The sequence below is a fragment of the Solanum verrucosum genome, unplaced genomic scaffold (genome assembly GCF_900185275.1).
Source record: "Solanum verrucosum unplaced genomic scaffold, falcon-dt-bn FXZP01000118.1, whole genome shotgun sequence".
Taxonomy (NCBI): Eukaryota; Viridiplantae; Streptophyta; class Magnoliopsida; order Solanales; family Solanaceae; genus Solanum; species Solanum verrucosum.
This window is the reverse complement of record NW_026020568.1, coordinates 63,819-88,883: the sequence shown is the minus strand read 5'-3', so window position 1 is coordinate 88,883 and position 25,065 is coordinate 63,819. Positions and strand designations below refer to the sequence as shown.

At 37.3% G+C, this 25,065-nt stretch overlaps 1 protein-coding gene across 1 annotated transcript; it reads left to right on the top strand.

The window, feature by feature from the left end:
• On the top strand, positions 1–24,913 carry LOC125810552 (vacuolar protein sorting-associated protein 51 homolog). The gene is made up of 20 exons (XM_049490027.1): positions 1–306; positions 5,235–5,374; positions 5,671–5,725; positions 5,861–5,968; positions 7,004–7,102; positions 7,192–7,269; positions 7,504–7,581; positions 13,920–14,057; positions 14,389–14,489; positions 14,622–14,689; positions 17,211–17,284; positions 17,382–17,448; positions 18,214–18,332; positions 19,645–19,911; positions 20,000–20,113; positions 23,093–23,164; positions 23,250–23,300; positions 23,500–23,730; positions 23,809–23,985; positions 24,289–24,913. Exons 1-20 carry the CDS (start codon positions 127–129, stop codon positions 24,403–24,405), a joined length of 2,334 nt encoding a protein of 777 aa, XP_049345984.1. The 5' UTR covers positions 1–126; the 3' UTR covers positions 24,406–24,913.
• Positions 24,914–25,065: the final 152 nt, after the last annotated feature.

Genomic DNA, 25,065 nt, shown 5'->3' with positions numbered 1-25,065 from the left:
GCATCAATTCACATTCCGAACAAGGAGTTCTTACTTCTCAGTCGAAAATCACAATTGGCAGACGAAGAACACTGGCATTGCGTTTGAAAATTTTCACTGTCAATTTCTGAAACCTTCGAAACAAAAATGGGTGTCGATGATGTGCCGATGGACGATAAAGCTAGGAGAATGAGAGATCTGTTATCAAGCTTCTATTCTCCTGATCCCAGTTCTCCTTCAAAGACGCCCAATGCTTCTTCCAGATTCGCTACATTGGACACCATCAACACTACCACATTCGATGTCGATCAATACATGAACCTTCTTGTATGTCTCTCACATCTATATTTTTGCTTCTCATAGGACTATGTTTGATTTATAGTGAGTTTAGATGGTAATTTGATGTATGCATTTTATTGTAAACTGTCTCAGAACATCCAGAGTGGAGGAGTGATAAATAAATTGGAATGGAGGGAGTATTATGACAGATTGTGTATAGTGGCACCTTTTTGAGATCACAATGACATAAGTTCCCTATAAATGCGTTACCATGTTATATCAATGTTGAGTTCTCTCACATAATAAGTCTTTCTTTCGATGTAGTAAGAGTCTTCTGAAATGGAAGAGTGTGGCATAAGTTGGATTAGAGCAAGTACTATGAGAGGTAGATTATACTGTCCTATTTTGGGTTAGAGTTTTCTGTACTACTTTGTGAGTATGTTATGATCTCATGTCTAGTCCATTTATTGTGATTCATAGTACACCTTTGCAAAAGTGGACAACTGTTGTATAAATTAGAAAGGAAAGAGTACCGAGAAAGGTGGTTATAGTGACCCCTTTCTCAATAATGTGTATCCTTTTTTCATAATATATATAGTATTGTTCTCTGTACTACAAGCGGCCATTCTATGATCTAATGTTTAATCCCTTTATTACGATTGAATAGATGTCTTTTGATGTACTTGTCTGCATTTAAATGTCACATTTATGTAACCTTATAAAAAAAGGAAGAAAGAGGCTGTGACATATATCTACCCGGAAACATACTTTTACTTTTGAAAAAAAAAATCTATCTGGAAATACAACTGTTGTAACTCTTTAAAGAAATGTCATAGAACATGTGAAGTAATTGAATCTCTGCAATTAACAGCTAACAATGCAAGAAGAAGAAGAAGAATTGGGCGTAGGGAGAAAGAGAGAACACATTGTTTGTGAAAATATCTTGCATTAGTTCTAACTGAATGAGGAATTCTGGATATATATGTGAGAAATATAGGAAAAAAATATTATTGAATTGTTGTTGTGTTTACATTATTACATTGAGACCCTATTTATATACACTAGAATACAATCCTTTACCAAGTAGGATACTATTTACTATTCCTATTTCTATTTGTATTCCTATTCCTATTATAAATAGGATTGTGTACACCTATTCCTATTCTAATAGGATTGTGTAAACCTATTTCTATTCTAATAGGATTGTATAAACCTATTCATATTCTAACACTCCCCCTCAAGCTAGTGCATACAATTCATGTACCTAGCTTGTTACACATGTAAACGAGGACCAATGAGGGTCCTGGTGAGATATATGCAAGTTGATCAGTCGACTTCACAAAATTGACAGTCAATCTCAATGTGTTTGTCTTCTCATTAAAACTGGATTTGATTTGATGCATAATGTCAGTCAATCTCAATGTGCTTAATCTTCTCATGAAATACTGAATTTGATGCATAATGCCGATAAAACACATAGTGATAAAATTACAGTGTTGAACTTCTCAAACCAAACTTGCAAAGACTGTTCAGACCATTGAGTGACTTACGTAATCAACAGACAAGGCTACTAAACTCCCATATAGACTTCTTCATAATGCAGCGGTCGTTGTAAGTGCTCAAAATCTAGTCGATATTAGAGAAGAAAGTCACTGAAAAATTGATCGGAACATGTTTATCACCAGAGTATTAGATTTGATGGCTAAAAGTAGTCACAATCTAACAAAATAATATCATATGGGTAGGGTCGGAATGATGTCACGACCCAACTAGAAAATAGAAATTGTATAGGATAGTTCTAATTGATGGAACGACCCCTTTGAAAAGGAGAAATAATATGGTAGGATCGGAATGATGGCATGACCTGAAAAATTATACAGGTAGGGTTGGAATGATGGCACAACCCTACGCAAATCAGATTTGAGGAATCACCGGAAAGACGAATGGAACTATGCAAATCAAATCTGAGGAGTCACTGAAAAGACACATGATGCTATGCAACTCAGATATGAGAAAGTAGTTCGAAAAAATCCACGATACTACACAAAATATGAAAAGTAGTCCGGAGAGATGCACGGTGTTACGCAAATAAAATATGCAAACAAAGGTAGTCACCGGAAGGATAGCAAGGTGCTACACAAATTAAATATGAAAAGTAGTCACCAGAAAGATGGTGCGGTGCTACGCAAACCAAATATGAAAAAGTAGTCACGGAAAGATCGCACGGTGCTACACAAATTAAATATGAAAAAGTAGTCACCGGAATGATGGCATGGTGCTACACAAATTAGATATGAAAAAGTAGTCACCGGAATGATGGCACAGTGCTACACAAATTAAATATGAAAAAATAGTCACCAGAAAGATACATGGTGACCCAACTTTTGCTAACATAATCATTGGCCGGACAGGCAACATATATGGGTAATAGCCACCCGCCGGCAGCGGAAGCTCTTTGATTTTCTACCAAGATCGTAGAGGCTATGATACCATGTGAGAAATATAGGAAAAAAATATTATTGAATTGTTGTTGTGTTTACATTATTACATTGAGACCCTATTTATATACACTAGAATACAATCCTTTACCAAGTAGGATACTATTTACTATTCCTATTTCTATTTGTATTCCTATTCCTATTATAAATAGGATTGTGTACACCTATTCCTATTCTAATAGGATTGTGTAAACCTATTTCTATTCTAATAGGATTGTATAAACCTATTCATATTCTAACAATATACATGTCGACAACGAATGACAGCTAAGACCTTCTAACCGACTATGTGCAAACTGCTAACAAACTAATCCTGTGTATTTAGCCTAACAACTATTTACAGTTATGAAATAATTAGCTCCCTAACCACTAATCAACTAACTAATGGTAGCTGTTGCTTGTGATTGTACCTCAAGGTACATCAGCACACTTGCTAAGCTTCTTCACACTCCTCCTCAAGCTAGGAGGTATGTAGATATTCTTGATTCCTAGCTTGGACATCAGATGAACATGTGAAGCTCTGCCAGGACCCTTAGTGAATGAATCCGCTGGCTGATCTGCTGAAAGTAAGTAGGCAGTAGTAACTAGGCCCTCGTGAATTTTCCCCCTAGTGAAATGATACTCTATGTCTATATGCTTAGTCCTCTCATGAAAGACATGATTTTCAGCTATCTATAGTGCTGATTCACACTCAAGAAAATAAAGAAACAGAAACTTTGATCTCCACACCAAGCTCCTGAAACAATCCAGCGATGCTATTTCTGCATCTGAAGATGCCATTGTCCAGTAGCTTCTGCCGAACTCCTGGACACAGTAGCCTTCTTCTTGGACTTCCACGAAATGGGGGAAGACCCATACTGCACTAGATAACCAGTAATAGACCTCCTTCCATTGATTCAGGTTCCCCAATCAACATCACAACACACGTTCAAGTGATCATCACTAGTTGCTGACATCAATATTCCTAAACCTGTTGCATTCTTCACATATGTTACTAGTCTCAATGCTGCTTCCATATGTGACCTCTTAGGAGACTGCATGAATTGACTGAGACTTTGCACAACAAATGCAATGTCTGGTCTGGTTGTAGTAAGATAGAGTAGCTTCATAACCAATCTCTAGCCTTCATGAATTGTTACTAATCTCTAGCCTTCACATATGTTACTAGTCTCAATGCTGCTTCCATATGTGACCTCTTAGGAGAATGAATGAATTGACTGAGACTATGCACAACAAATGCAATGTCTGGTCTGGTTGTAGTAAGATAGAGTAGCCTCTCATAACCAATCTCTAGCCTTCATGAATTGTTACTAATCTCTAGCCTTCACATATGTTACTAGTCTCAATGCTGCTTCCATATGTGACCTCTTAGGAGAATGCATGAATTGACTGAGACTTTGCACAACAAATGCAATGTCTGGTCTGGTTGTAGTAAGATAGAGTAGCCTCATAACCAATCTCTAGCAGGATATCCCAAGGACTGATCCTCATGAGCTGGTGGTATATGCTGATCAAACTCAGCAGTTGTGAGTTTTCGATTCTGTGGCATAGGAGTAGTGACAGGTTTAGCACCTGCAAGCCCCATGTCTGCCACTAACTGCAAATCATATTTTCTTTGGTGCATCAAAATACCATCCTTGCTTCTGGCAAATTCAATGCCAAGAAAGTATCTGAGCTCTCTCATATCCTTGATCTTGAAAGTTGTTTGTAAAGCTTCCTTAATTTTCGATTCTGTGGCATAGGAGTCATGGCATGATCATCCCTTGTCAGTAACAAGTCATCTACATACACCAAATTTTATGGCAGTTTTGTCACCCTCCCTCTTTGTGAACAAAGAATAGTCTCTTGTGCTCTGGTGAAAACATTATGATGTCAAGACTGCAGTAAGCTTGATATTCCATTGCCTGGAAGCTTGCTTTAAGCAATATTACGACTTCAATAGCCTGCAACCTTGTGCATTTTTGCCACCCTTGTCACAAAAACCTTCTAAGACAGTCATGTACACTTCTTCATACAAGTTCCCTAGCAAGAAGACATTGTAAACATCAATTTGGTAGAACTTCCATTGCTTAGCTGTAACAATTGAAATGACTGCTCTGACTGTGGCCCTTTTGACCGCTGGTGATAAGGTTTCTTGGTAATTTAGCCTAACAACTAATTACAATTATGAAATAATTAGCTCCCTAACCACTAAACAACTAACTAATGGAAGCTGTTGCTTGTGATTGTACCTCAAGGTACAGAAACACACTTGCTAAGCTCCTTCACAGAGCCTGATGTGAATAGCATGGTTATTTGCCTTTCACTTTATGTGCTCTTCTGAAAGACTTCTGGTGTGCACACCTCATGCTTACGTAATATTTATCAGAAAGATTATCACTAATCTTACCTTTTTGTCCTGGAGTGAGCTATTCTTTTTAATGATGCTGAAGTCTTTGAAAAGATTGACTAGACAGCGTAATATTTCTGAATATATAGGTGCAGAAGTCCAATTTGGAAGGTCTGCTTCAGAGGCATGTTGATATGGCTGCTGAGACAAAGAATCTGGATACCGACCTGCAGATGTTGGTATATGAGAATTACAACAAGTTTGTAAGTGCCACAGATGCTATTAAAAGGTAAACCTTTTCTTTGAAAGTAACTGTAAAATATGAGCTATTTCATCCTGTTAGTGGCAGACACTTGGGTACAATTGAAGCTAAATTCTAACTTAGTGTGCGAGCTTGTTATGACATTATTAGACGTGTCATAGATCCTGAATAATTCAGAAGAAATGAAGTAACATTGTCAGTTTCTTGCACTTGTTATGCTTGGCTTCAGATCATATGTTGCTTTCACGTTTGCCAGGGTTTTATTTTGTCGTATTCTCCTTTGGCATGTTGATTCCGAACTCACTTAGTGATTGCTTTTTCAGGATGAAGAACAATATTGTTGGCATGGAAACAAATATGGAACAGCTTCTTGAAAAGGTTAGTAGTTTTTTTCTTTCATCTTTTAGTCGTCCGAAAAGTTATTTGCTTTATTTGGTTTTAATTTTGACCCAAGAAGTAAAAGATGAAAAGGAACTGTGTGGGAAATGTTAGATTTCTTTTAATTACTTGCAGATAATGTCTGTTCAATCTAGAAGTGATGGGGTTAATACATCTCTTTTTGAGAAGAGAGAGCACATTGAGAAATTGCATCGGACCCGCAATCTTCTACGGAAAGTTCAGGTACTAAAGTGAGGTATTAAGCTAAAAAAAATTAATTCGCTGCATCTCTACAGGTGTTCATATAGCACTTTTCAGAACTGAATGAATCTTGCTGTTTTTTGAATATGGAAAAAAAGAAAGAAGTCATTTCCATTTCTACCCTACTGATTTGGGCTGGTTAATTATGGAATATTTATGATTGAAGGGCATTAGATGGTGACTGGCAGTGAATTGTATGTTAGAGTCTCCCACATTGGTTGAGAGAATGGACTGGTGCCTTCTCATATGCTCTTGGTCAATCCTCAGTTCCTCACTTCATGATCTAGCTTTCCGGTTGAGTTAGACTAAATGTGCATTTTTTTAACATGGTACCAAAGCATCTACATTCATGTTATCGTGTTTCCATTGTTGGACCCACATGCTTTTGTTAATATTTTTTTTTCCAATTACATAGGGGATCAAGGAAAGGGTAGAGAGAATCGAACCCACCCTATTTTATGGGAGATCCTACTAATACCACTAAACTAGAAGTCTTTTTCCCCATGTTATCCACGTTCTAGTTTTGCCAGATCTGGGCATGTCGTGTACAGGGAGGGCAAGGGAATGTTCCCACATTATTTGGGGGAATGGGTTGTTGTCTCCTTATATAGTTTTGGACAATTTTAACCTTATTAGCTAGCTTTTGTGGTTCAGTTTGTTTCAAGGTCCATTTCCTTAAGTATGTAAAAAATAAAGTAATATGCCATTTCGTATCTGCTGAGAAAGTGGAACACAATAATCGACCATTCATATTTACTGACCATCAGGTACAGTTTACAACTTCATCAATCTTTTCATTGGGATGTCCCAAAATTACAAGAATATCATATAAATAGGGATGGAGAGAATGCATTATTATTTGGCAGCGGTTTAGTCTTTTGATTCAGTCTCATCACATCACTAGCTTTGCTGACAAGATAAAATTCAGTTTTATGTTTATGCTGCTATGTGCAATGTAAGTATACTTCCTTTCCATGATTGAGTGACACATATTCCCTCTTCTTTGGAGAAGAACAGTTCATATACGATCTACCTGCTACGTTAGCAAAGTGCATCAAATCAGAAGCCTATGCTGATGCAGTAAAATACTATATAGGAGCCATGCCCATTTTCAAGGTTTGTAGGTATCCTTGGGTCCACACCTTTTCCCTTTTCATGATATAATTGCGTCTATAAATTTTGCTGACAGTATTTATCTGTGCTAGATATATGGGGACTCTTCATTCCTAGACTGCAAACGAGCCTCAGAGGAAGCAATTGCTATCATTATCAAAGCCTTGCAGGTCTGTAAGTGCTCCGATTACTTGATTGGGGGTGGACACTTTATTTGGTGGAGGAAGTTATAGTGTTTGTATAATTTCTACGCACCACGTAGATCCCTGTGACTACTTTTAAAGCAGCAGAGGAAAAATAAGTAGGGAATGCAATTTTCTGGAGATCCTGATTCTTTAGATTTGCTGTCAAGAAATTAGTGAATTGAACTTTATGATGCATATTACTTTTCGTTTGCTTTTCAGGGCAAGGTATTCTCAGATTCTGAATCCATACAAGCCAGGGCAGAGGCTGTTATGCTCCTTAAGCAATTGGATTTTCCGGTCTGTATCACGCCTCCCCCTTTCTCCCAGATTCATCTACTTATTGTCTTCTGTCTTGAACGGATTTGAGATAAATCCTTTGATTTTTCACAAGACTCTCCATCTCCTTCTATTGAAGCAAATATGTATTGTAAAATGTTCCCTCATTCCCATTTTGTCAGAGGCACTTTATCTTTTCGAAAATTTAATTACTTTGATCATGATAGTCACGAACATCTTCCAATACTCTACAAACAAATTTTTGGGTCTTGTCATGCATCACCCCTTCCTTCTTGGTCCATCTACTTTTTTTGCATAGTTCAATTTGGTCTTTAACTGATTTGAGACGAATTCTTCAATTTTGAGTGGGTAACTGTAAAGTTTCCTCGTTCCCCCAATATGCCACAGTCCCTTTACCTTTTTCAAAAATTTAATTTCTTTGATCATGACATTTATGATCATATTGCAGTATTGCTACAATCATTTGCTAGATCAATGTTGTCTTTTCATGCAGAAATTGGTCAAATTGAACGCCTAAAGTACCTATGTTAGATTATGTAGGATAGATGGAGTAAATTATGTGGTGTTGAATTGTCATAATTTCATAAAACTTCTTTTCCTAGTTTCACTATCGATCAACTAGAAGTGCTCAATCATGGAAAAATTGTAGCATGCGTCAATTTGACACATTATACACTGATGTAAGAATGGTTGACTGGGAAAAAACAAGAAGTAACCAAGTGGAAAAGTTCTATTTTCTTGTCTTCTTGAACAGTATCTCAGAAGAGCTCTTTACAATATGATATTCTGAGACATATTTTCTAGTCCTTTTTTCCTGCCATATGGGCTTGCTCTTTGCTCTCTTATTTTTCTGAACCTGTGACCTCTCTGTTGACTCACAGTTAGGTCAAAGTTCTCAAGCTTCTTAGCTCCGAAAACGGAAAACATAATTGTAGAACAGATCGAGAAGAAAATTCATATTATTATTTACTAAAATGAATGCACATCTGTTTTATACCTCGGATTACCATCAGAACCCTCATTCTTTGGATGAAAATGCAAAAAGACAAAAACATCAAACAAGGAAAACTGTAGCATTATAAAGAAAGAAAAGATGGATGAAAAATGGTGGACCTTGACCTATGATGTAGATGAATATGTTGCTAATGCTTTTTTTTTTTGAGGGGGGGGGGGGGGGGGATTGAAGAGAAGATTATACATCTCTATACATGCCTTTTCAGAAACAATGGAAGAACGATTTTTCTTTAAAAAGTGACCTTACTTGAAGGGGATCTGTTATATGGACTTGTAAGTGTACGACCCCATCGGTCCGCTTGTCACGACCCGATTTCTCAAGTCATGATGGCACCTACTATAACCCACCAGTAGGTAAGCCAACCCGTAACCCGGAACAACAAGTAATGGGTCTGAGGGTAGAAACTAAACAAGAGTAGGCAAATAACAATATAAACAGGCGGAAGCAAACCAAAAACATATATACAAATAAAGATCCCTCCCAGAACCTGGAAGTCACTAGTACAGAGCTACTAACAAAATGAGTACAAGTCCCAAAAGTGAACAACAGAGATTGGACTGTCTCGAAAGGAAAAAGACAAGTCTATATATACAGATGGAGACTGAAATAGTACAAAACGCCGTGTGCTCACCCCCGTCTCCGGATCAGACTGCTCCAAGCTCGATCAACGCTGGCTACTAGTGCCCGGACCTGCATCACGAAACAGATGCAGAGCGTAGCATGAGTACGAAAACAACCGGTACCAAGTAGGCATCATAGGCCGACTGAACTTGAAAAGTAAAGGCAATATGAAAAGAAGGAATAACACAAACCGAAGTCAAGAACTAAAATCTAACTAACAAGGGAATGCACACGAGTGTACAAAGAACTAACTAAAGTAATTTATAAGCTAACTACACCTAACTGGGCCCCCATAAGCCCAGAAGGTACACTCGTGCGCAAGTTAAATAAAAACCCGAACGGACTCCCATAAGCCCGACGAGTACACAAAATAACTATAACTAAAGAGAATTGCATAAAAGAACCCAAGAACGAAGAACACGAATCAGAACCTCAACCCTAATTAGTAAAATCTGACAGTACGGAGGCCGGACCTCGAACCGGATGCTCAGCAGAAGTACCCAAGTAACCAATCACAAGTATCAAGTATATGAGGCCGGAACTCTAACCGGATGCTCTATATAAGTATCTGGGCAATAGAGGCCGGAATACTAACCGGATGCTCTATATAAGTATTTGGGCAATAGAGGCCGGACCTTAAACCGGATGCTCTATAAAGGTGCCAATGTAGCTGCTGAAAGAGTCCTAATCGATCCACACTCATAAATGTCCGTGGAACGCCGTCCATACTTAGCCAATCAATGTAAGTCCTTGGAACCAAATCGAAGTAGAACTAGTGTCGCCGATGTAACTCGTGAAGCCGTAACATCGGGGAAATAAGGATAACTATAGTCGGAGAAAGAGTATCGCCTAACTAAGGCCCAAACTATCAGACTCAAGTCTGCTACACCAGTCTACAGGGATCTAAGTCGGCCGAGCGACGTCAGGGCAAAACTAAGGCCTATTGGATCTGAATAATGTATTTCTAAGGCAAGCCCTAGTCAAACCTAAACTAAGGCCCAACATGCTTCAAATAAACAATAATTAAGCATGCAAGCACTCCACATAGCGAGGAGGGTCCGTTAATAACACAACATGCTCACAGTTACCCGATAATTCTCGAAATAGGCCGAAAACATAATTTTTAAACACCTAAACGTGATTCAATAACTACCAACCCAAATCCCAACTAATCAACATGCATTCACACTCTCAAGCTCAATCTAAGAGAGGGAAACCGTAGCCTACCTGTAGGCCGATCACACGCGCTCCAAAATCACTCCTTCGGAGCTTTCCCTTTCCGAACGGTCTCGAAATGCTGCTCCGCTATCAAAAATAGAGTCACAACGTTAATACGGTCGTTTAGACACTAAAATCACAACAAACAGAGACGGGTCAATTTTGGAGTCAAAACGGGGAAAGTGGGACCCGTGCAGGAAATTCCGAAATTAACCCCAAAAGTGGGTCCTAACCAGTTTTCCCAGCTCATGTCCCAAAATGGGACACAATTCGGGGCTCGGGAACAACACAATATCAACATGCAACTAAAACCCAAATTTTCTCAAAAATTAGAAATGGGACAGCAGTGAATTTACCAAAAACGAGCGGTCTACAGTAAAATCTGACAACACCACAATGTTCTCCTCGAAAAACCACTCAAGATAGCCTCAAAAATCACCAAAATCGGATCTAAAATGGCTAAGAAAACAAGTCTCAAAAATTTCCAAAATTAAGCTCACAAAAAGGGTGAGGCAGCAGGTATTTTACGAAAATTACCTCAAACGGGGACTCCAAATCACTATCCGAGCTCACCAACACGTTGTTCTCGAAAAATCTCACAACTTTGCCTTTTGAATCGCCCAAATCGGTTGAGAGATGAGAGAGTTATGAGGGTTTGAAATTTGGGAAATGTTGCTGATTTTCTGCAATAAATTGCAGAAAATCTGCAACATTTCCAAAACTTAAAATTCCGATGGGGTGCTCGGATCTCGTTCGGAACCCCGTGCATGCAAACGAGATATGCAACCATACCAAATTCGATATTCCAAACTCAACGGCACAGTCGAAATTTCCATCAGAGGTCATTTCGATAAAAAGTGGGTCCCACTTCCAAAAGCCATTTTAAGTCAAAACCCACAAAAGGGCTCGGATAGATATCGAAAACCTCCAGACACAAAAGAAGGGTCAATCTAGACCAAACTCGACATTCCGGAGCTAACCACGCTGATGGAATTCTCATCCGAGCGCGTTTACTTAGAATGTTGACCAAAGTCAAACTTAAGCTTAAACTTAAAGTTAAAACGCCTAATCGCACCGACTCACACTGAAAACCTCGGGAGTCATGTCGACCATGCTACTTGCCTAAAATGACCCTTCCAGAGCTGATGGAATTGTCAGAATTGGATTTCGATGTCATCTTCTTGAACTTTTGATCGAAAATGATCGTTCAAGGTTCATAAGCTCCAAAACACAAAAACTCGCACCAAGACCAAACACGAACGACCAGGTGACCGAACTGTCAGTCCCAGCAAGTCATAAATGACTTGGGGTCGCTATAGGAACGCTCTAAACGACACACAGAAGGCAAGACACAGAAATGACCAAGAGGGTCATTACACCGCTCCTTTTAATGGACATTCTTAGCCGTCCTCCGAGGGTTAACACCCCATAGATCAGATCGTGAACTCTTTCAGACCCTTAGTTTCACTTGGTTGGGGCAGAGTTTCAGCCTGCCTTCCACCGAATATAAAAAATCTTAGAGCTGCCTAACCTGCTGACATCCCGGCGAAGAGAGTCATTTTTTGGGTCAACCCGGTGGCTCATCGACGTCTTGAGCGAGTGAGAGCCTTGATCCAAGGACGGGTGTTGTCGCAATCCGCAGAAGTAGCTTCAATCGAAGGTTGCCACTGTATCTTTGAGTTGTAGGAGACAGGAAAGATTTTGCTTAAGAAAATTAACTTCGACCTTAAACCTGTAGATCTGTGTACTGAAAAAGGTAGCCCCCTTGATATGGCTTTCATAATCATTCACCTGTATCTTGATTGACTTACTGACATTCACCAACTTTGTGATCTGGAGTATGTATTAAGATAGTAAAGTGTTGCGGTAATAATATGGATAACAAAAAGAATATTTTTGATAAAGTTTGAGAAAAGAGAACTTTTTAATAATTTACCCTTTTACATCTGTTGAAAATTTAAGTAGGTAAGAGTCTGTTCTGTCACACATTTTAAGCCTTTAGATAAAATAGTATTAGTAACACACTTTAATATGGTATCAGAACAAGATCTATCCAATTCTTGTTTTACGTGATGTTTGAACTTAGCCCCTATATTATGTTGTCCACTCTCAAGTTGGTAGGTCTACATGTTGGGGTGTTAAGTTGCCCCACATTGGTTGTGAGGTGAAGAATTGGTCTCTTTATATGGTCTAGGACAATCCTCACCGTATGATCTAGTTTTTGTGATTGAGTTAGACCCAAAGTCCATTTCTTATCATCGTATTAGAGTTAGACCCATCTCAATTTGGTTTATCCGATGTTGCCCCCATATTATATTGTCCATGCTCAAGATATCCAGCTCTGAGCATGTTGGTGGTGGTGGAGGAAGGTGTTAAGAGTCACAGATTGGTATGGGATGGGGTTGTTTGCTTCCTTATATGGTCTTGGACAATCCTTACCTCATGAGCTAGCTTTTGGAGCTGAGTTAAACTCATGGTCAATTTTCTTAATAATGGTATTAGAGCAGACAGTGGCCTTGGGTTCAAGCCTTCACTGCCACCCATTATAAAAAGAATTTTTACGTGTTTGGCCATGAAAAAGAATCAGACTAGCACGTGAGGGGGCGTGTTGAAGATATAATTAAGTAGACATAAGTTAACTCTCTCTAACAACTTAAGCTTTTAGATAAGATGATCACACTCCTCAACAATAGGAAGAAAAATAGCCTTATTTATTGGTGACAATCATTAATTAGAGATGTCAACCTAAGTCTATTGTTAACCTACTCTTCAACACCTCAAAGGGGTGACATGATGCACTTAGCTCCTGCATTTGATCTTAGAAGGGGCTATATCACATTGGGTCTATAGTTTGCCACCTTACTTATCATTTCTGTAAGAGGTTGTTTCCACGTCTTGACCTTGTCACCTCTTGGTCATACAACGACGACTCTTACCATTATGCCAAGGCTTCCCTTCACTCTTTGACACCTCAAAATTAGAATTTTCTTTATTTTTGTATTATACATGAATCATCGCATTATTTTTATTTTTATTTTTTGTCTTTTCCAAGTAGAGGTTGGAGAATGCAAGAATATCTCAAATAATAGTGAAGGAAAAACCAGAACTGCTCAATTTATTGTGACACCACTTCCTATAGTTGGAGACTTGGGATAGGGATAACTACAACTGTTTCGTATGCTGGTAACATAACATGGAACATGTTGCAGGCCCGTGACAAAAATAATTTCTCTCAATGGTAAAAGAGAGAAATTAAAAAAAAAAAAAAGAGAGTAAACTCACCTTGGTTGGTCTTCATCTGGTGGACACAACTTGAGAATAACTATTCAAGTTCATGCGTTTAGGGACAGAAAATTGAGTGCATCCCTCTTGATACAACCCTGATATCTTATATTCTTCAGACTTGTAGTGCAATATAAGGCTTGAAGTTCAATTATCTTGTTGTTGTGACTTTGCCTTTTGGAATTATATGTCTGTGTTGCAGGTTAATAATTTGAAGGAGCAACTCTTTGAAAAGTTAGAACAGTTCCTTGTGGATCTCCATCTAGAATATAAGGAAATAAGATATGCTTCATCAGGCCTTGGTGGGATTCCTGTATCGGCTTCTTCTAGTTCTCATGAGGTATGTCAAAGCAATATAATTAATATGCTTGGAAATTCTATGCTTGCAGTGTATGCACAATGTGGCCAGAACTTCTAACATCTATAAACATTTAATAAACTTCATCAGACATGACTTCTCATCAGTAAAGGTGGCGTCCACTCATGCCAGTATCACATATTTTCACTCAAAAAAAGAAATAATGATTTTTGTCAGTGTGTGGCAATACCAAAAGCGGATAGATATGGTAGCTTAAAAATGCTTCTGACAGAAACCTTTTGGAGTATCACTTATTTTTCTCCTTTCCAGTTATCTTACGGTGCTTGACAAATTGTCATGTTCGCAACTTTAGGCTTCTATTCGTGAATTTGCTGAGGCTGTCCGCGCTTATCGAGTTATTTTCCCTGATTCCGAACAACAGCTCTTTAGACTTGCAAAAGAGTTAGCTACAAAGTATGGATGCACTTCTTTTTTTCCTCTCTCCTCCCTTCACATCTGGAGTTGATCTTGCTTTCTGGATATCGTTTGTGCATTAGTTTTCTACAACTGATCAGTATAACAGAGCACCACTTTCGAAAACTTTAGGCACTTTGAAGCCACAAAGCAGCACATCAAGAAGCAGGTCTCTTCAACAGACCTTGTTGCCATGTTGCGTAAGTTCCACTCTCTGTTACTTCAGCATCACATGTAGTGTTAATCTTTACTTGTTTGCAATGTCAGGTCATCTTTTGCCTTTCTTTAGGGATTCAGAACCATAGTTATCTTTCACCATTTGCCATCTGCTATGTATGTTAAGCACTTGAGAAAAACACATGGTTTAGCCTGCTCTATGCCTGGTTAGTTTAGCCATCTAGGACCAGGGGATGAAGGTTCTAAATTCTCAATATGCTTCTTTGCTCTTTTGTCAACACAAACTGTTGTTATTTCTCTCATTTGACTATAAATAATCATGCACTCTAGGCCAGTTTACCATCTTCCAACTTGCGATGCAGCTCTAGTCCTTTTTGACTTGTACTTTTTACTATTGTTCCTATTTTTGGCAAAATCTTGTTGACTCGTCATATCAGAAGGAGAATGATGTTTATTCAAGATTTGAACTTTAATGTTCTTTTGGTATGTGAGATGAGATAGACAAGGACATCCCACCGGATTAGCTATCCCACAGAAATTGGGATAGTTAATCCCACCATTTAGTACATCCCATGGGAAATCCCATCCCTCATCCCTCCAACCAAACATGTGATAAAATAATCCTGCATTTATCTCATGGAATTGCTTTCCCATCCCGCATACCAAACGAGCTAAGTTCCTTCTCGAAATATTGATCCATACATGACTGAAATACGTCTCCTGGGAGGATATTCTCTTCTTTTTCCAGTGACTGGAATTGGGATCGAAATATTATGACATGTGAATGTAGAAGGACAAGAAGAGAAGCAGATGATCCCAGGAGGAACAAATGCTCAAACTTTGAAGAATTTGTGGTTATCCTTTCTAGTTGATACTTTAGGTTTTTCACTTGTTATTGAGGATCATTTAAACCTCAATTAGCTCTGATTCTTTATTTGGTGTTTTCTTGTGTGTGTATTTAACTTTTTAAATTGTCACGACAAATTCAATTAAAACATTACTTTAACCTAGCTATTCAGGGTTTTGTCAAAGTTGCGCTTTAACCTTAAAGTGAGATGCAGTGCAAGCTAGGATCTTCCCTTAGATTAGGTGGTGCTTCAGCAAAGACGCCAAGGTATTACAACGTATGCTTCAACAAACCTTGTCAATCAACAATTTTTTTCTTTTAAATGTCAAAAAACTATCAAGCTCATAGGTCGCGGGGAGGGGAGAGATGATTAGGAATGAAGTAATACAAGGCAAAGTGGTAGTGGCCTTAGTGGTGGATAAGATGTGGGAAGCGAAGTTGAGATGGTTCGGACATGTAAAGAGGAGCATAGATGCCCCAATGAGGAAGTGCGAGAGGTTAGCAATGATAGGTCTTAGGAGAGGTAGAGGTAGACCAAGGAAAAATTGGGGAAATGTGATAAGACATGACATGACACATCTTCAGCTCACCAAGGACATGCCTCTAGCTTTGAGCACCTTGTCTGCTCCATCTTCTACTTACCAGTATCATTATTATCAGTATTACTATTATTGTTTCTTTTACTTGGGTTATCTCTACTTTTTTGCTGTCAGTACTTTTCTTTTCTACAACATTTCCACTATAGCTTTTACCTTTGTATTTGTCAAACTATTTTTGGAAATGTTTTTTTGAGCCGAGGGTCTATCTAAACAACCTCTCCATCTCACACAAGGTAGGGTACGTCTATGTACACCCCACCCTCTCTAGACCCCACTGGCCACTAGATATGTTGTTGTATAGGTCATGAATAGCCGACGCTAAACAATAAAGCCAAGAAAGTGATGCTCTCTGAGTTTCAATTTGTTTGTCTCACTACTATTTAGTACGTTTTTTAAAAAATGCCTCTTTCCTTGTGTAGAAACTTCTTAGTTCCAACTTACACATGACATATTTAAGACCTAAAGATTAAAGGGCATTTTAGTACATTCTACATCTCTTTAGTTTAAGACTACAAGATTCATAAGTCTTCTTTACTTTCGTAAACTCCGTGCCAAGTCAAAACCGGACAAACAAATTGAAATGGAGGGAGTGTATTGAATTGATTAGGAACATTATGGATGAGTATGATTATAATTATTAATTATGCGTAGGTAATAGAAATTTTAGAACAAGAAAATCAGTCTGCAAATCTTTATTTATGAAAAAGAACACCAAATCTGAATCAGAGTGCATCTCTGCATTTACATCAGGAATTTAAAATGTTTTTTGAATTTGATCGACTAGGTTATTAACTTCACATATATCTCTTATTTACAGTGTTTCAATTCTTTTACCGTTGTAATTGTTGTTTGTGTTCTTCGATACTGATTGATGTGTGTGTGCACACATATATATCTATTAGTTTTTCTTTATTCTGGAATCTGGACCTTTATTCACTGATTGTTCTTTATTCAAACTTTACACTCAAAACTTACTACACCTTTGCTTTTCTACTTTTTCGCCTTTAATAACTCTGGCTCTCTGTCGACACCACTTTTGCATTTCATGAAATTTTGGTCTGATTATAAATTATTCTTTTACGCGCATTTTTTCCTCAGGAGTAATTTGGACAGATGTGCTTCTGATGGATGAAGTGCTGCCAGAGGCCGGACTACGTGATTTTACGTTTGAGGTTACTTATAATAGACAATTACCACTTTATGGATTCATGTTATTCGATTGTGACAGTGATGGGTTTGGAATATCTGAAAAATCCTGTGTGGTTTCAGGCTGCTCATGATGCTATTAAACAATATGTTGCTTGCACATTCAGTTATCTTTTGCTAGATATTTCAGGTATGTCTTGTTAAACTGGTACTGTCAGATAAAAATGTCTAAATTTGACTCAAATTAAATTTGTTAGGTTTTAGGTTTACGAGACTTAAAGGAATCTCTAAGAAGGATGTGCAAAACACAACACTACTAATTTGCACAAAGTAAACACAGAACCTCCTTGTTATTTCTTCTTGGATATCTACTCTGTCCTATATTGGATTTTGTTATCATGATGTGAGTAATGTGACTTAGCAAAGGTTATTAAGAGCCCGTTTGGATTGGCTTAAAAAAAGTAGCTTCTAAGTCAAAAAATAAAAAGTCAAACTTAAATGACTTTTTAAGTCAAAAAATAAAAAGTAGGGGGAGACCTACTTTTGATTTTTAACATTTTTAAAGTCATTTTAAACTTATTGTTTTAAGTTATTTTTAACCTTGCCAAACACGTCCAAAAGCTAAAAATGACTTCAAAGTAGGTTTGACCAACTTTTGAGTCAATTCAAACAGGCTCTAAGAAGATAATTGTCTTTCAGAGGATAAAAATTGGTGAGGTTCTTCAGAAGTCTGAGGTCTTATCTTATATGTTGTATCATCTGGCATTTGGAGCTTAATGCACAATGTGTAACTACTCGTTTATGATATTATTTGTTATAATCCAAAATCTTAACTAGCCTTAAGAGTAATTAGTTCCTTCTTAGAAAATGACCTTCTTTCTCAAACCACTTATTTTACATTAGCTCTAAACTATTCTGAGTTTGACTGTTGCTTTACATTATTTTAAATTGGCAGATGCTCTTGTAAAAGTCCATGATAATCAAAAGGGGGTAATTGAAGAAGAGTATCCTTTGCAGTCTGCCCTTGAGACCAGCAAAAAGGCATTAGTACAAGGCAGCATGGGCGCCTTGCTGGTAAAAGTAGCTCTGTGGCTTTATATAAATTAAGAAGTTCTCTTGAATCCTTGTATCAAATAATTCATCTATGGGTTCAAAGGTCATCAAATCTGTCTTTTTAGTTTTCACTGGGAATGGTTCTTAAAGTAGTTGGTATCTGTTAATCATTTCCGTACCCTGGCCCGCACATTGTTTTTCTTTCTCTATTTGATTCTACCCAGGGAATGATTTAAGTAAGAATTGCAGAAACATGTGAAATAAAAGGATTTAAAAGGATTTTTGCCAAACCTATGAATGGAGCTAAATAGTTTTCGAACCCCTTGGGAACTAAACTATTTTGTTTTACAAAGGAATAGGGATAGGTAAGCAAAATGCATCAGTAACATCATTTTCATGCGTATTGTTTTTTTTTTTTTTGATAAGATAAGTGGTATTAATAACAACATCAGGAAGATGCATAATTTACAAGATATGGCATTTGAGCTTACAAAAAAAATCTCTAGCTAACTATACAAACTATCTAAGCCAGAGCTAATGAGTTAGTAAAATCCTGAAGTTGTTCTGCATTAACAGCAGGATACAAGTTGGTCCAACTAAACAAATTTTCAGTGCACCTAGTCTTCAAAATGCCTAAAGCAGTTGACTCTCCATCAAAACATCTCTTGTTCCTCTCTAACCAAATACACCAAAAAATACAAGCAGGTATCATAATCCAGATCTTCTTGATGGCTTTGTCAACTTTCCATAGACTCCAACTCTCATATGCATCCTTAACAGTGAGGGGTGTGGTCCAATTGATGCCAGAGAGACAAAAAAACATGCTCCATAATTCTGAGGCCACCTCACAATGAAGAAGAAGGTGTCTGGGGGTTTCAGCCTCTTTTTTGCACATATAGCATCTGTTTTGACATGCATCTAGAGCTTCTGGAATAGTGGATTACTGTGAACCAAAGTCTTCGCTGATGAAGTTATGTTACTATATGAAATGAGTGTGCATTAACATTTTTCTGCTGCTATACCTACTGACCTACTTTGGTCTTTGCTATTATAACTCACCACTCAGGTTTGATCTCAAGTTACTGACAGACAGTTTTTATTATGCCAAATATATCAGAAAGGTTTCTCAACTGAACAAAATTGTTGCGAAAATCGCTGAGCTTACCTCCCAAAAATAAAAAAAATGAAAAGGCAATAAATCAGGAAATAGCAAGGGGTAAAACTAGCACCACAGCTTCATGATTTCAGCATATCCTCTATCAGAGTACAGTCTCCAGTTGTCCAGTCAATTGTGTTCTTTATTGTACTTTTAGTTTGATTTTTTGTATAACAGGATTCCCGTCTACTTCTTGATGAAAACTTGGAAGTGCTATCAAGTTTGACAGACTTGATCATTGAGTGGGTGCAAGAAGGATTTCAGGACTTCTTCAGGAAGCTGAATGATCACTTTTTCATGCTTTCGGGAAAGAAATATTCTGCTAATCAGGATCTAACCTTTGGGGAAGGAATGCAGGGTGATAAAGTACTTCCCGAGCTTGTTCTTTTGCTGGCTCAACTCTCTGTTTTCATAGAGCAAAATGCCATTACCAGAATCACTGAGGCAAGGAGTTGTCTGATTGGTACTTCAGTATAGTTACCTGATCTGGGCCATCTAAATGGGCTTTTTGATTATTTTTTTAAAATTTCAGGAAATATCTTCTTTCTCTGGTGGTGGGACTCGGGGCTATGAAAATAGTTCAGCTTTTATTCCTGCAGAAATTTGTCGCATCTTTCGATCAGCTGGTGAAGAACTCTTGCAGCATGTATGTATCTAGATTCTGAACATTTTCTTACTTCTACAAACATCTTGTTTTGTTTTACTGGTTAGCTTTTTCTAGAGGTGTATGGATTAGTGTATTTTCTCTAAAGCGAAAGTTTATCACATCTAATCTTCCTTGTTTTCATTGTGTTAAGTAGCTTTGATATCCATTTAGGCTCCAATGATAAACTTGTGTCATTGCAAAAGTATATTGCCAGAGATCTTTTATTGTGACTGAGAGGTTTGCAGCATGCAAAAACAACATTTCTTTTGTTATTCTGAGAACTTCCAAAGCCACTATTCTTATTTCATTTGATGAGTTGCAAAAAAAAAATTATTTTCCTGTATTGCATATATAACTCTCTTTTTTCAGGGAATGAATTTTCTGTCTAGCATACAAACTTTTTCAGTCATTTCCATTTATTATTCATGTTTACCTAGTCCATTGGAGAAATTAAGTTACAACTTTAATATTCTGTTTTCAATTGAACTTCTACCCATCATGTTCATGAATCATGATTAATCAAATGGATAATATATGTAACTAGAAGCAAATTTGTGCATGCTAATTATTATAATTTCATAGAGGACAGCAAGATTTATACAATTCTAATTATACTACTAGAAGTTTGTTCTTCCTTCTCTAACTCCAACCACACATAGAACTGATGAAATTTATAAAGTCCTCCAATCATAAAAGAAGAAACAAAAGAAATTCGTCTTAAATATGTCTCTCAAACATTAGAACAAATCTGTCTATCTTCTCAATGCATCCCTCTCAATTTAAGTGCCAAATGGCCGCTGTATACTGCTTTAATCTGTAATGCTAACGTTGGAGTAAATGACCTTGAAAAGATAAATGATTGGGACTGTAAAAGGTTACGGGTATAAGATTCACATATATGTTACCATTTTCCAATGCTAATGTTCTAAAAATCAGAATACTATGTATTTCGGTACTCTACAAAGACAGCAGTGAAAACCTGTAATTTTTTCATGCATGTTGTTTTATGATTGCAATCGATTTCACATTTATTTCCTTATTAAAAGCGTGAAATTGATTGCAATCACAAAGTCAACGTGCATGATTCATTAGACTTTTTGTGATTTAAACAAAGAATTAAATTCATGGATAATTTAGAAACTTGCAGATTCTGAAATAAAGAACCAAACAACATTTACAGTATATAGGTCTACCTCCAGTTGTTATTGTGGTCATATATTTCATTATAGTTCTATGATCAAAGTTCTATTTTCTATTTGATCCCTTTGAATTCCAGATATCGATTTTTTGTATTATCAATTGGAGGGACTCTTTAACATACCACTACATTCAACAACAATAACAGCAACATACTCAGTGTAATCCCGTAGGTGGGATCTAGGGAGGGTAAAGTGTACGCAAACCTTAATTCAACCTCGGGAAGGTAGAGAGGTTGTTTTCGAAAGACTCACTCAAGTGCAGCAAGACAAAGTATATACGAAAAGGGAATACGACAGTGAATCATGTCAATCAATAAGGAAGGCAGTACAAAGCCTACAAAGAAAAGAAACTGTAATAACAACGGGAAAATGTGATAATTGGAAAGAAAATATATGTATAAGACTAATACTACAACACACCCGGTGCTCCCAGGCTCCCACCAAGCCTAAACCTGTCGAAAATATAGTCAAAGCACAACTACCTACTAACCTTCTACCCTAATCCACGACCTTCATACGCACCTATCTAAGATCATGTCCTCGGTGAGTTGAAGTTGCGCCATGTCCGATCTAATCACCTCTTCCCAGTACTTCTTCAGCTTACCTCTACCTCTCCTCATACCCACTATATCCAATCCCTGACACCTCCTTACTGGGCATCTGTGCATCTCCTCAAACCATCTCAGTCTCTCTTCCCTCATATTGTCCACCATAGAGGTCACTACCACCTTGTCTCGGATATCCTCATTCTTAATTCTATCTCACCTAGTATGCCACATATCCATTACAGCATCCTCATCTCCACAATTTGCATCTTTTGAACATGGGAGCTCTTGACTGGCCAACACTCCGCCCCATATTACAAAGTTGGTCTAACATACCACTACATTGATCTTGTTTTTGATGCATGTATGCACCTCTTCAGGAATGAAAAAAAATAGTTCCAAGTTGATGACAAATAAAAAGAATTATGAATAGTATTCAATTAAACCAAGATCTGCAGTATCTTTTAATATACAAATAATTATTTTTTATGACCAGCATTCTACTTATTTGTCCATCAATACAGTTCCACTTGTTTGCTCATGCTGCCTCTCTTTTAATTCAGTTAATTTACTGATTTCGTTGTTTTTGGTCTCTGAATACATAAACCATGGCATTTCTTGAAAAAAATGGAAACCTTTCATGAACTGCTAAATGCCATTGTTCATTTATTCAGGTAGGTTGTTAAGAACCCATTTGTTGTCTTTATATGGTTAGAGAGCATACTTCTCTAGTTCTCTTGATGCTTGGTTATACGGGATTTATGATGAATTTCTGGCTGGGTTGCATTTATGCTTGTTGTAGGTTTGTTAACGTCCTTGAATTTCATATTATCTTTTTGCCAAGCATGATGAACTCTCTTCACTCAAGCTAAAGATTTTGTTATTTCTGGGGTGTGATTGAACATTGAACTTGATCTTTTTACCATTGAGAACACAACATTTGCATTAATGAGTAAATAAGAAATTGGATCTAACTAATTATGGAAGCTGTTGAAGTACATTAAAACATACATGTCCAAGGTTAAATTGCTATTCTCCATTTTTCTTGTGAATATTAGGAGGATCTGAATGATTGAGTATGTGGTGCTAGTTTGTTCTTTATGAATTTTGTTGTCCATACCAACAAATGAAGCTTATGATACTTTTTGTTATTATGTACTTCCTTGGTAGACAGCTAATAATTAGAGTTTAATCAAATTACTGAGTTTTAACTCTATTTCGATCTCCTGTTTCAGTATATAAGCTTGAAAACTCAGAAGATCTTGATTGTGTTGAAGAAGAGGTTTACAACCCCCAATTGGGTTAAGGTAATCAGACATGGTCAGCTAACACTAATCACTTGTAAGCATCAAGATGATTTGCTTGTGCTAATTTCTGTCCCTCTTTGTATAGCATAAAGAGCCCAGGGAAGTTCATATGTTCGTTGATCTGCTTCTTCAAGAGGTAAATTTTGCAGTTCTCATTTTCTCTTCCTCTTTCCATTATGAGGTTTTTGTAATAGGAAATTGAAGCACCGAGAGGGAGAAAAAATGGCACCTTTTGTCTTCATATGATATACACTATTGTTTCTTCTCCTATAATAGTTAATATGACTAGTTGAGTAGAAAAATTTAACTTTTTCTGTTTGATGTCATTAATTCAGCTGGATACAATCCTTAATGAAGTGAAGCAAATATTGCCTGAAGGACTACAGCCTAAGCATCGGCGCACAGACAGCAATGGGAGTACCACTTCTTCTCGTAGTAATCCGTTGAGAGATGATAGGCTGGTACGATCAAATACCCAAAAGGCTAGGAGTCAGCTTCTTGAGTCCCATTTAGCAAAATTGTTTAAGCAAAAGATGGAAATATTTACTAAAGTTGAACACACACAGGTTTGATTCTAGTGCTTGTAACTCATCTACCTGCATTAATTTTGGAGAACAGTGGAATAAGAACTATTTACTGTGCAGGAATCAGTCATAACTACGATTATAAAACTTTTCTTGAAGAGTTTACAAGAATTTGTCCGACTTCAGACTTTTAATCGGAGTGGATTTCAACAAATTCAGTTGGACATTCACTTTCTTAAGACCACTCTTAAAGATACTGCTGAAGATGAAGCAGCTGTTGATTTTTTGCTTGATGAGGTAATGACAGAATCTCCACAGCTATTATACTTAACAGCTACTCTTTTAATGGGCTTTTTCCTATATTTTCTTCTTAATGACCACCTTCAAACAGTCCTGAAAGGTTCTGTATCATCTATGTTTAGTTGCTATCGATCAGGTGTTTCCTCCCTAAACTCTTCCCCACCTCTTTTCTCCCTCTTCCTAATAGATTTGACTTTGTAGTAGAAATCATTAAGTTGGTCATCACTGCACATACTGAAAGTTGAATGCTTCAACGGTTATTATCTAGCAAAATGTGAGAGAGTGTTTCTTGCTGAACAGGTGATTGTTGCTGCTGCTGAACGTTGTCTTGATCCCATCCCTCTGGAACCAGCCATCTTGGACAGGCTTACCCAAGCAAAGTTAGCAAAGAATTCGGACCAGAACTCTCCTTCATAATAATCTGGGAGGCTGGGAGCTCAAATGCATCGTGCTACTGCGACTCTGAGCCGGAAGTAATCAGAAAATATAACACCCAATGCATTTTTTTAATAGGTAAAGCATAACACTCAATGCTAGGTACATATTAGAAGAAAAAACTTGCTTTAAAGCCTTTCTGGGCAGAGATGATTTCAAGATTTAGAGTCATCGAGTTCAAAATGGATGTGACATGTTATATGTTCACATTTTTTATTTCTTTTTCTTTTTACATATGTATAAGTGATTCGACTTGAAAGTAGTGGATTCAGTTAAACTAATTGAATCCTCTATAGATAAGCATTCACCATAGGTCCATAGCATATGCATCACTTTGATAGAGAATGGAAGCATTGCCAAGCAGCTCTCCTGGTTTCACGACCAATTACATTGCAACTGAATTCATGGATCACTAGTTCATTAAGGGGCAGCATTTTCCAAATGAAAGAAGGGGTACAGTGGATTTTGTAATTTGTCAATTCATTTTATTATAATCAATGGATCATTTGTTTATTTTTTATTCCCTAAACCCCAAATTAACTGCTAAGATTTACTTTCATTGTCAACATTACCAATTCTGGTCATCAAATTACTGTTAACATATTTAGTTATTAAAAACTTTGGATTTTCACACCACTTAAG

Bases quoted from the DNA above. Each gene is read 5' to 3' on its own strand.
- LOC125810552 (XM_049490027.1), top strand. From the start codon at position 127: ATGGGTGTCGATGATGTGCCGATGGACGATAAAGCTAGGAGAATGAGA. The intron at 23,165-23,249 runs GTAATCAGACAT...CTCTTTGTATAG, and splicing joins CAACCCCCAATTGGGTTAAG to CATAAAGAGCCCAGGGAAGT. The intron at 23,986-24,288 runs GTAATGACAGAA...CTTGCTGAACAG, and splicing joins TTGATTTTTTGCTTGATGAG to GTGATTGTTGCTGCTGCTGA.